The sequence below is a fragment of the Sander lucioperca genome, chromosome 10 (assembly GCF_008315115.2).
Source record: "Sander lucioperca isolate FBNREF2018 chromosome 10, SLUC_FBN_1.2, whole genome shotgun sequence".
Taxonomy (NCBI): Eukaryota; Metazoa; Chordata; class Actinopteri; order Perciformes; family Percidae; genus Sander; species Sander lucioperca.
This window is the reverse complement of record NC_050182.1, coordinates 21,808,838-21,822,151: the sequence shown is the minus strand read 5'-3', so window position 1 is coordinate 21,822,151 and position 13,314 is coordinate 21,808,838. Positions and strand designations below refer to the sequence as shown.

Sequence of the window (13,314 nt, the reverse complement as noted above, 5' to 3'; positions counted from 1 at the left end):
CACATAGTTTCAGGAACAACCCCTGTGCAATAACCCTGTAAACATCCATTGTACCTGCAAATTATATATTTGTATACATAGAGTCAAATTCCTTGTATGTGTACACATACTTGGTCCAAAAAGCTGATTCTGATTAAAGTTTATTCTATATTTAGTTTACTCTATGTTATATTACTGAGTATATACCTATTTACTTTCATTCAGTCCTTTTTTTTTATCTTGAAAAAACTTAAATTATAATTTAATCATTAGTTATTACTTATATTCTCTAAAATATTTGGTAAAACCTTTTGATGAAAAGTGCTTTAAAGACAGTTTATCATAACATCTATGAATTGAGGCTCCTGACTAACTTTTCACAAAGCAAAAAAATGAAAGTAGTAGGCTAGTTGAAAACCAAATCGTTGTATTTCCGGTATTTCTCTACTAAATGTTGTACCTTGATAGTTGTTGTCAGTGACGTCACCGTGGACGCAACTACGGGGACTGGACATCCCACAATGCAACGCCGTCAAATGGTTTTCTTCTTCATCAACACATGGCCAGTACTTGCTAATATTTTTCTTATTTAACTTAAACCTAACAGCATTTTTTAAGTGTGTGTCCATTTTTATTCTTCTACCAAATGAAAGTTAAAGTCCTCTCGAGGAACCCGGATGATTATGTCCGGGAGACCAAACTAGATATTCAGCGTGGTAAGTTCTAAACTTTAAACTCGGATAGGCTAAATACAGTTTGTTAGCTAGTGCTAATGCTAGCCAGTTTTTCTCAGCAGATATCAGTCACGCACAGTCTAATAAATAAAGACCAGTTAAACTATGTCATTTTGACAAAAAGGACAATGCAATTATGTGTCACCTGTCGTTGTCTTTAAGCTTAGATATAAAAACAAAAACAGTTAGCAATAATAGCTAACAGCTACAACGTTAGCACCTATTTGAAGTCACTGATTGGAAATTGTGAATTAGCCTAACGTTAACGTTATAAAGTTAGCATGTGTGCAGGTCCAGTAACGGTAACGTTAGGTCATATGAGACATAACGAACCAAAGGTACATTGAATGATGTGTTGCTACAGAGAAATTAGATTAGAGATAGAGTAGTACAAAGACAGCGAAATGCAGTTTGCCAATCAGAAGTGCAAAAAAAGCAGAAAAGTGCAACGTGATATTCAAGTATAGACAGGTGGTGCATAGACAGGACAAGAAATATGTTATAAGAGCAGAATAAATATGGCTATGTAATATGAACAGTGTATGAACAACATGTAGAGATATGTGCAATTTAGTAGCAGTGACATTATACTAGTAGTTAGAATAATATAGATAGGGCTGGGCAATATATCTATTATATCGATATCGTGATACGAAACTAGATATCGTCTTAGATTTTGGATATCATAATATCGTAATATGGCATAAGTGTTGTCTTTTCCTGGTTTTAAAGGCTGTATTACAGTAAAGTGATGTCATTTTCTGAACTGACCAGACTGTTGTAACTGTTCTATTATTTACCTTTACCCATTTAGTCATTATATCCACATTACTGATGATTATTTATCAAAAATCTCATTGTGTAAATATTTTGTGAAAGCACCAAGTCAACACTACAATATCGTTGCGTTATCGATATCGAGGTATTTGGTCAAAAACATTGTAATATTTGATTTTCTCCATATCGCCCAGCCCTATATATAGATATATGCATTGTATTAACATAATACATAATAAGAAAAAGAATGATGTCCTTGATGACAGTTAAGTTGATTCCAATGGATATCACTCTTCTGCATTTTTTCTAAAACTGATGTTAGCCCTGAAACGATGCTAAACATAAAAGCCTCTGTATATTCATAAGTAATATGGAATGCTGTGTGGAATCCCATGTACAGTATTTTTACTGTATTATTTTTAAAAGAACATGATCATCATCTATGCAGGTGAAATGTCCTTACAGCCCATTAAGGAGTGTCTCCTCTCTTATCATTAGTCCCTAGAAACTATGACCCAGCGCTCCATCCGTTTGAGGTGAGCAGAGAGTACACGCGGGCTCTGAATGCCACTAAGCTTGAGAGGGTGTTTGCCAAGCCTTTCCTGGCCTCTCTGGATGGACACAGAGATGGGGTGAACTGCATGGCCAAGCACACCAGGAACCTCTCCACCCTGCTCTCTGGCTCCTGCGATGGGGAGGTAACTATCTGCCAAAGTCTATATACAGTACAGTACCTCAGCTAGTAATGCCATGACATTGTACACACAATACTACAGGGCTTTCCCTACCTAGTCTGGGGTTCAGCACCCGAGCCGTTTTTTTTGTCAGCACCTAAGCTGAATGAATGTGAAATGTGGCAAAAAAGCACCAAAAAACAGCCAGACTTTTGTCAGGTCTAACGGCGGCTACACACTGGCTGCGTGGCGTGAGCGTGGTGTTTCTGTTGCGTGGTGGCTGCGTGGATTTTTCTATGTCTTTACACACCAGAAACATGTCTGACGCGGTACTGCTGCTAGTCTTGTCTGGACACATGGATGTTTCCCATTGATAAACTGAAATACCATGTTAAACATAAATATATACTGATTTGATTACAGCAAAGACAACGTCGGCAGTATTGACGGCAAAATAGGCTACAGAATATTTTGTTCTGTATTGACAGGTGCAATATTAGAAAATCGATTATTATTTTTTTAAATTACATTCATATCTGCATTTATGTCAAAACCTAGAGACTTTCAAACATCAAAATGTAATTTATTAATACGTATTTGTGTCAAAATGACATATAAACATATTTCCCTATTCTATTTTAAATGGAAACGCTTCCAACACGCTTGCGTGTGGCGTGAAAAATAGGCGTCGGTTCTATTTCTAGCATGCACGTGTTTTCTGAGACGTGCGTGTCACGCAGGCAGTGTGCAAGCTCTAACCTGTTACCATGGGAGCCGAAATGAAAACGGACACGCCACGCAGCCAGTGTGCAGGAGGCCTAATGATTGTAGTTTGACTTCTTTTGCAAGCTTTGTCTTTAAGCTTTTTGAGTGTTATTATTTTTTGAATCTACTCTAGCAAAGTTTTAGACACAGGTGTGGTGATAGTAATGGTCCAAAATGATGTCGAATTGCATATTTCTTTTATTGAAAAACATCCTCATTTTCTTGAGGAAAGACCGTTAAACCCCTTCGCCAAATATGCGCACCTAAGTCTTTGATGAACCCAGAGAAAACGCTGTACTATGTGTGTGATGCAATCATTCTTGACATTTTTTCTTAACATTTGATCCTTAGGTGAAACTGTGGAATCTGACCAAACACGAATGTGTCCGCACACTCCAAGCACATGAAGGTTTTGTCCGCGGAATGGTCGTCCGCTATTGTGGAGCATCCTTCTTTACGGTGACTGCTGCCTTTCATTATCTGAGAAGATGACGTTTTCAGAATTATCTTTTTATTAGCTGTCCTCTAATACAATTTTTTTTTTTTTTTTTTTTTTTTTTTTTTTTTTAATATATCTCTGCATACTTACTGTAACAGGTTGGTGACGACAAAACAATCAAGCAATGGAAAATGGAGGCGCCAGGTTACGGAGAGGAAGAGGAGCCACTCAACACTATTCTGGGCAAGGTGTGATCAGTGAGCATTTGCTGTAGTATTACAGTTGTGGTTGCATCATGATAATGGAAAAAAAAAAAACCCTGCTCTTTAGGCAACCATGATGAAAGGGTCAGTAAATTATCACATTTTTTGGTTATTGTAAAAATGATTCTTGTCCCTTGCAGACAGTCTTCACAGGACTAGACCATCACCAGAAGGATGCTGTGTTCGCAACATGTGGCCAGCAGGTGGACATCTGGGACGAGCAGAGGAGCAGCCCAATCCGCTCTTTCACTTGGGGCGTAGACAGCTTCAGCAGTGTCCGCTTCAACCCTGTGGAGGTAAGACACCATGCATCCACCACACTCAGACGGGCCTCCTCCCGGCACCGACTGAAGAACACTTATTAGTGGAGCTGGGCGACATGGAGGAAATCAAGTATCACGACATTTTTTGAGCAAATACATCGATTCCGATATCGTAGGGTTGACTATTTGTGCTTTCACAAAATATTAACGCAATGAGAGTTTTTGATAAATAATCACCAGTATTGTGGATATAATGACTAAGTGGGTAAAGGCAAATAATAGAAGAGCTACAACAGTCTGGTAGGTTCAGATAATGACATCACTTTACTGTAATGCAGCCTTTAAAAAAAAAAACAGGAAATATAATATCACGATATCCAAAATTGAAGACGATATCTGGCCTCATGTATCAATGTCGATATAATATCGATATATTGCCCAGCCCTACTTATTAGTGGTTATTGTCGGACTTATTTAGCTCTGCCGCCCTGCTGATATCTTTAAGGTTAACGCTTTGTCTTTCCACAGACTGAACTTCTTGCCAGCTGTGCCTCTGACAGAAGTATAGTACTATATGACATGAGGGAATCGGCACCACTCAAAAAGGTAGGCTCTATCATTCAGTCACTGCAGGAATGAACTTTCTCTATCCCCATTTCTTCACAATGGCATGGTATGATTTATATCTACTGCTGTGTGTTTTCATTTTTCTTCTATAGGTTATTATGACAATGAGGAGCAACACTTTGTGCTGGAACCCCATGGAAGCCTATTACTTCACATGTTCAAATGAGGACTACAAGTGAGTAGAGCATGTTCAAGATTGTTACAGTGAGAATGATTCTCACGATTATTGTATTTAGGTAAATTAGATCTCCTGTTTACATGCTCAAGAATTAGTACTCAAACAGGAGGAATCTTGCATATACAAATGTAAAAGTCCAACTTTGCTCCATTGCTTTCCAAACAGAGTGGCGATTAATGTATGGTGCCATTATTATTTTACTGATGTGCTGCCTCCCACTACAATGCACTTTTATCAGCAGGGCTAATTCTGTTTCTTTGTCTCATCAGCCTCTACACATATGACATGCGGTACCTGGACCGGCCAGTCACAGTGCACATGGACCATGTCTCTGCAGTGCTGGATGTTGACTATTCTCCAACTGGGAAGGAGTTTGTATCTGCCAGTTTTGACAAAACCATCCGCATCTTCCCCAAGGACAGTGGCCACAGCAGGTTAGTATGACCCTAAACGCCAGTTTTAATTACCGTTGTCTATGGCAAGTCAAAATATCTGCTGTGAAAAGTGCCTATTGGCTAGCATAGCTGACAATAGTTGCTAGTTGGCAAAGCTAATGTCTGTGAGGATGCTAATTCTTTTGACTGGCCTTCTCAACCAAACAAAACAAAGCCATTGTTTGGTTGCTATATGACGTAATGGGACAGGCAGTATTGTTTGAACATTTATCAAGCTCCGGAACAAATAGCCACAGTTGTGTACAGTTAAGTGGGGCCATGTAGTCGGACAGCATCACCGCATGGCAGGTTGGAATGCTACGTAAATGGATGGGATGAAAACACTTGGAACCTGACTGTAAGCAGAAATCTGGTATTTTAGCCAGGATAGACCTTTTTTTACAGCTAATATTTTGACTTGTTAGAATTGGTAGAGCACAGGTGTTACTAATAACGTTAACGATGGTCCCAATTAATCATGCGTTCCATTTAGATTAGCCAGTTCTACGACCCTGCTATTTTGCATGCTGGCTCACTGAAATGCCCTACTAGGACACTTATTGGAACTGAACCAACGTTAATGTTGTTTGTTCCACCTTCTTTTTATGCTAAGGCATGAATAAATGATGTGATTGATTATATATCATGTGAAGGGCTCATTGCATGAGTAGAAACTGACCTAAATTCCAAAATTTGTAAAAATGCATGTCCCCTTAAAAATAATCCAAGGCACTCCGTAGGTCTTGTGCAAAAATTAAAATGCCTTTATTTTACATGGCAACATTTTAAAATTTCGTTTAATTTAGAGAAGTTCATTTTTTAGTGAGCCGGTACTTTAAAAACCACAATCCAAAACATTATTCTTAAGTTTATGAGGAGTGTTACAGCAGCATTGGGTTTTGGTCATTCTGTGTAAGTAGACTTACTGTATTCCGGACATCACAGTACTCCAGACACTTGATTTCTTTTCTGCTAATTTCATAAACAAATACTTAATTTTATGGGCAACATATACGTGCCATGTCATCCTTGCCTTTTCCTCTTTCGACTCCAACCAATCCCCAGTTTCTAGAGCCAATCATTCAGGAGAAATCAACACAGGTTTGCAATGTGCACCTATGAGCGATCAGAAATTGGCGAGGGGAAGGTCTTTAGCCAGATGACAGGCAGAAGGGAAAGGCTGAAGATTGCAACGTGCTGATTTTAAAACATAATCGCCCACTATCAAAATGTCAGAAAGGTTCTTAAACCTACATTGTGTAATTTTTTGAGTTGATTCTTAGCAAAAACCCCTTTGTTCTTTCACAAATATGTGCTCATTCATGTGTAATTACTTCCACAAACTAATCAAAGTATTCTCGTAAGCGTAGAATCTGCCATTCAGAATCTTTCAGAATACATAGGAGCGACTCACTGGAATGACAGCAGCCATGTAGCGCCTCCATCTTTAAAATACATAAGCCAAAGAGGGAAATACCTCCACCTTTCGCACTTTTACACTCAGTGGCACCGTGACGAATGCCAGGGAGGGAGATTACTCACCAGGGAAGCGAAAAAGAGAATTAAAACGACAACGCGACAGGCAAAGCAACAAGACCAAAGTTAATATTGGAGTGGCTAGAACAGCTGCGTGTAAACGATGGAGATGCTAAGAGCTAATTTTGGGTTCGGTCACCGTAGGAGTTAAAACGTGCTTGGAATGGGAGGGGCTAGAAAGTAATATTCAGTCGGTTGTCATATACAATTTCACCGGTTGATGGGAGAAATTCTTACACAATGGAGCTTTAATGTCGCCTAAAAGATTGATGAGTTGCTGCTTCCAAATACTTTGACTAGAAGGGATACACACCTTTACAGAGGCGTGAAATTCCCAGCCGTCCAGAATACCGTGAGCCCTCTTGGTAATCCCGACACGTGTCTACTGGCTGTTTTTTCAAGATTTCTCCCAAATGATTTGCACAAAAATGTCAATCAAACTTGAGTCTGTGTGTAAGACCTGCCCCCAAAGACAGATAAACTACTCAGGCTTGTCTTTTCACGCATTGATATCTTATGGTACTTTTTACTGTAAAGTGTGTCTGGAATACAGTGAGTCCATGTTATTGTAACACTTGATTCTGTATAAGTGCTTGTTTTTGTTGTTTTTCTAACAGCCAATGAAGGCATCAATTTTTTTTCTTTTTAAATGTTCTTTTCGGACATTTAGGGAGGTCTACCACACCAAACGCATGCAGCACGTCATCTGCATAAAGTGGTCATCGGACAACAAGTACATCCTGAGTGGTTCTGATGAAATGAATATCCGACTGTGGAAAGCCAACGCAGCTGAGAAACTAGGAGTGGTGAGTCCTGCCTTGTCTTCTCTACATCATTCCTGCTTTCACTTACAATATATTTTCAGCTTCAATCAAATTCATATTTAAAGAAACACGCCGACTTATTGGGACTTTAGCTTATTCACCGTATCCCCGTATATAAACTGGGAACTATATTCTCAGAAAGGCGAAGCAGTGCTACTTCTGCTACTTGGGCGGAGTGATATGCTTGCAGCACCTGAGAAGCCCCGAGCAGAGAGTGGCAGTGCTTCGCCTTTCTGAGAATATAGTTCCCAGTATGTATACGGTTAGAAGATGGCTGTGTGTCATGTGACCTTGTTATTTGTACACGCTGTGACTATACAAATCACAACATGTAAATAGGAACATGTTGGTGTTATTTTGTCACTTGTTGGGAGCAGTAGGCTAGATGGAGCCGGTTACCTCCAGGATCTGTGCTAAGCTAGGCTAGATGGAGCAGGTTACCTCCAGGATCTGTGCTAAGCTAGGCTAGATGGAGCCGTCGGACAGAGTTATACGACACGCACGGAGATGAGAAGGGTATGTATGGACTTGTCTTACTCTGGGGGATACGGGGAATAAGACAAAGTCCCAATAAGTCGGCGTGTTCCTTTAAGGCAACTTGCTGCTGATTGGCTGCTTCTTGGTGAGCTGTAGGCTTCATGTCTGTGTACCAATCAACAGCTGTGTTTTCCTTAGCTGTCAGACGCACTGCATACTGTATCTCTCTCCAGTGTATTACCTGATCTTGTTTTATGAGTTAGCGGCATTCTTCGACACAGCCGTGGCCCTGGGCCCACCTCAGCAGGGTAAGAGGGGGTGCCAGGAGCAACAGCACTGCTGTTGCCAAATGCCCTGATGGATGCTGACTTAGGGTAGAATCACTCTCAATAAGTACCAATTGGCACAGTGGCTCTGGTGGCAGGTGTAAGTCCAGAAAACTCATAAGCTTGTGCAGTTGTTTCACAAATCGCCAACTAAAGATTTAGCTAAAAGACTTCTTATAAATCTTTACTGAGTTTTAATATCGTGTTTAGTGGGTACCACATGTATTGTATTCAGATAATAGAGGCTGTGTTAGCAGAAAATATGGCCCTAATGTTATGTTCTGCTCAACTGTCAAATAAAGCTCCTGTAAAATGCTGGGAGGTGATCCAATGCCCCAAATCCCAGTTATTATGGCTGAATAATAAAGATCAATGCCATCTCCAACAGCCATCTTTCATTCCTAATCGGATTCACTCTTGCCTATTCTCTTAATGCAGCTTCAGAGTGGAAAATTGGCCCGCTTTTGGCACTTGTTTTACTGTCACTGTGTTAAGGGGAGATTTATTCGCAAGCTTTGCACTTAAAGAGATCAGACAAGGGCTGCTCCTATCAGCAGTTTATATCGGCCAATCACTTAAAGCGGGCCACTCTGAACATAATGAAGCATTAACAATCAAGTTGTACTGAAGAGGTCTTTAATTAGCAGGAATTGCTGAATCAAGGATGTGTCTGTGTGGATCAGGGCTTCTCTATCAGCTGCTGCACATCACTATTTTTTTTACTCATAACTTTGCACTCAGGGGCCTTTGACTCCAGTGTAAAGTAGACCCTGTGCATTTTAGACCAAGACCGATGAAAAAATCCGCTCCTATTTGTATTTGTATTGGGTAAAATGTATTTCTTCTGCTGTAAAATCCTTAACCCATCACTTGTTTTCTTTTAGGTTAGAAAGCCAACTGAATCACTGTTAAAAGTTTGGATTGATTGACATTGATGTGCTATGTTACGGTTTGACTTGCCTGCTCCATTGATCAAATGAAGAGGTGCCCCTCTTGATCTATATCAAGTAGTGTATCTGTTCCTCAGACACATGTGAGCCACGCAAGTGGCATCAGGCTGAAATGTCTCCTGTTGTGGGTGGGGTGCAAGAAACACAAGCAGCCAGACAATCTTAAGAGTTCTCCATCGATTTAGCATTAATCCTGTAACATAGTCGGACGCATGCAGTAGAACCAGAGGTATTGTCCTTTTTAATCCGTGCATTATTGTTGTCAAAACATGGTGCCTACATTGCCCACAATGCACCTTAATCACGGCCAGTTGAGTTGGAGATTTAGGTGTTATTCTTCTGCAACTCCACCCCTCCCCGTTTAAATGGTTTAAACACATCTGCACGTTAACTAAAGGCATCTAAAAGAGAAAACAAACACACACTGCTAAATTATGACCCAAACTGTCCATTTTAAACCTCCGTTACAGTTTAAACAGTTCCTGGTTCAGGACTATTACCAACTTCTATGACCTGTTTAACCGTGACTGCTTGTATGTCTTGCCCTGTCAGATTCCCAGATCTCAGCAATTACTTTTGTGAGATCTGAAGCCAGTGTTATTATAACTGACAGACTGCCTCGTTTCTCTGCCATGGGCAAAAGATCAATGGCAACATTTAGATCTGATGTACATTTACAATATGAGTGACAGTGACACCCCTTGTTTGTTGCTGCATTTCACCTGACATGTTGGTTATAGCTTTGGGGGTAGGAGTTGTTGGCATCTCTGCAGTGGACTGTATACATCTGAGGTGTTCTGATTCCATCTAACAGAGCATCAGTTGGATCATAGTTACTACTTGCACCTTGCTGTCATCGCCTGGTCATTTTGTGGATAGAAAATATGACAAAGTAGTTGCAGCTGTTCAGTCTCAGCAACAATATTCCAGAGATTTCTTTTTTTATCCAAACAAACTCCAGAAGCATCATCCTCTCCAATCTCTCATCCATCTTGTTGAGATCATACAAACCGTGTTTAGCAAGCTAACCGTGTGTGTATCCAGGGGAATTGGTTTAGTCCAACAGGATCAGCATCTAACGGCTCTTCACGGAGACAAATCATTGCTTTCAATTAGAATAAAAGCCTTCGAGGAGGGCGGCCTGAGCCAAGACGAGTCCGAGTAGCTGGTGGTTTTTATGAGAGAGACGGAGAGGGGGGAATGCTGTTGAGCTGGTGTCTTCACTTTTTAACAGACATTGATTCGGTTTTGAATGAGCACGTTGTCAAGCTGAAGTTACTGCTTTACCGTACGGGCCAACATTTTATGATGTGAGACAGCATACCATAACAGCCGGTAATTAACAAAATGCCACCTGAGATGAATGCAAACTCCGCACCCATAATCGTCTACTGGAAATACTCATCATTACTGGAATCGAGGCATTTAGGAAAACACTTCCGTCACCATGGGAACCACAGAGGATGTAAATTATGTGATGTTCAAACTGTAGGTATAAATACAGCTTAACAAGTTAGAATGCCTGTAACAAGGCCACTGACTCAGACATGCAGGTAGCAACAGTCATCCTCTGTTGCCTGCTCTGATCTCCAGCTGAAGCCTCAGAAAGAGGCGGTTCTCACTAGAAAAGCGACGGCATTGGTTCAGCGTTAGTTCAAAACTTCAAAATCAAGTCTTGTGGCCATATCAATTATGGTAGTTGTCTCTCAGAAGCAACATTTCCCTTGCCGAGAGTTGGAAGAGAAGATTGACGCCACTCGCGTGTCAGTCCATTCAACACGAAGCTATTGCCAGCAGTCGCTTCTCTTAGCTTAGCACAAAGAGTGGAAACGGAAGCAGCTAGTCTGGCTCCATCCAAAAGTTACAATTTGCCAACCAGCACTTATTTTTTTAAAAGCCAGACAGACAGCTGATTTTTCTGCCAGGTCAGTTTTCCTTTTCCTTTTGAGTTCCAGGGTTCAACGTCCCACATGACTGCTGTCAAATGATCCCTTCTAAACTGCAATTAGATTGTTTTATAATTGGGGTAGTATTTTTACATGTTGTGACAAACCCCAAAATGTGTGAGCACTATTGGTCTGCACAGTGTGAGCAATTAAAACGTGCAGTGTGAGTTAGCACAACGTACAAGTCAAGATCTGTAATAACACACAGTGTCACATTAGACATTTTGAAGCGCACAGACATGTTATATCTTGTTTGTTTAATCCACATCCACGTTTCATGGCCTGGCGTTGTAACTTTGCAACGTGGACCTCTTCAAAAATGTAGCTACGCATCGGGGGCCCTTTTTTCAAGCACGTTACTTTGATTTGGAGGAATACCCGTGAGCATCCATGTTTTATTTTAGCGATAACCTCGACAGTTCCCTAATCTTAACCAACCGTCTCACACCCCCTCTTGTGTCATGCAGCTGGCCCCCAGAGAGCGGCAGGCCGCCAACTACAATCAGAAGCTGAAGGAGAAGTTCCAACACCACCCTCAGATCCGACGCATCGCTCATCACCGACATCTGCCCAAGAACATCTACCACCAGACCAAGGAGCTGAGGGTTATGAAAGAGGCTCGCCGTAGGAAGTACGTGTTCATTATTTTTGGAATGGGAATAGAGCTAGCTAATGTACTGTATATCTATATGAATGGCACCCCTTGTGTCCACGTAGAGGTGATGGTGACTTGGGCTGCTGCCAGGGTCGGTCTGACCTATGCAGTCCCACCAGCCTAATGGAAAATGTCAGTGATGGCACTGCCCCCTATGACATGGTCTCAGTAGCCCTTACATACTCATTTACAGCTTGCTTGGTGGATTGATTGTCCCGGTTTGCCCTGCCGTGCAGTGATTCATAGCTCAGTCTGCTGCTCTTTTTCCTAATTACTGACGGCATTGTGACCGTCACACTTGTGTTTGGACTGTGAATTATTTACCATCTATGCTTTATGTATTATTTTCAGGGTACATTAGTGTAGTCGGTGACGTATGTGTTAGGTCAACAGTCTCATATTCAGTCTCTTCCTGCCTCCTTCTTTCTGTTTGCTCTCTCTCTCTCTCGCGCGCTCTCGTGCGCACGCTCTCTCTTTCTTTCTCTTTCTGAATATTCTCACCAGCAGATTGAGTTGTTTTCATGGCTCTTCCTCTTTTGTTTTCCAGGGAGAGGAATGTCCGCAAGCACAGCAAGCCAGGAAGTGTTCCCGTGGTGTCTGAGAAGGAGAAGCATGTTGTGACTGTGGTCAAATAGGCAGGGTCTGAGAAGAGAACAGAAGACCGGAATGAAGATGAGGTGGAGCCCACGATCACACCAACGTGACCAATGAGACATGTTCAGACTGCTCTCACTTAAGAATTGAAGAAAATAAGTTTGGATTTGTCAGTTGTGGGAAGGACAAGTGACAAGTTCTGCATCGATTGAAGTACCAGGAAACAGACTGTAAATACATCTTGTAAAGCATGTAGAGCATTCGCTGTACTTTTCACTGAGCAGTTGTTGTAGGACTCTCTTTACACATCTACACATTTCTTTTTCGGTCCTGTATTTGAGTGACTTCATCGTCACACATTTTGCTTTGAGAAAGTTTGCATTTTTTATCACAGGATCCATGACGATTTAAGAAATGATGAACGGATTAAATTGATTCAATGTTTTAAAGAATGTCGCGTGACTTGGTACCTACTTGCAACAAAATGTGTTCCCTTTGTTTTATAGTTTTAGTTAGTTTTTTAGTCCTATGAATTCAGTTCAAGAAATGTGCTACAGTTGATTATTAAAACTACCAGAGATAAAGGTTTCAGTATGCTTGAAATGACTTGCCGTCCGACAACTTCTACTGGCAAAAAGGGTTATGTTAGCAGTGGCCACACTCAAAGAAAGGCCTGTCGAAAAGCCTCTTCCTTTCTGTATCCATGACCGTTCTCTAAGAAGTCTGTCTTTTGTATGTTTGTTTTTATTGTAGTTTCAACTTGATAAATCGTACAAAATGGCGCTAATGTTCTACACATTGGGACAGTATCTCCATGATCCAGCCTCAGAGTAAAGTTCAAAGCCTCCCTATTACACCTGGGCAATCGCTCCA

At 41.0% G+C, this 13,314-nt stretch overlaps 1 protein-coding gene across 1 annotated transcript; it reads left to right on the top strand.

Moving 5' to 3' along the window:
- The first annotated feature begins 460 nt into the window (after positions 1-460).
- Positions 461-13,025, top strand: dcaf13 (ddb1 and cul4 associated factor 13). The gene is made up of 11 exons (XM_031322806.2): positions 461-695; positions 1,989-2,188; positions 3,281-3,388; positions 3,527-3,616; positions 3,772-3,927; positions 4,423-4,500; positions 4,614-4,696; positions 4,969-5,133; positions 7,340-7,475; positions 11,660-11,823; positions 12,395-13,025. The coding sequence occupies exons 1-11, from the start codon at positions 626-628 to the stop codon at positions 12,480-12,482; spliced, it is 1,338 nt and encodes a 445-aa protein (XP_031178666.1). The 5' UTR covers positions 461-625; the 3' UTR covers positions 12,483-13,025.
- The last annotated feature ends 289 nt before the right edge of the window (positions 13,026-13,314 follow it).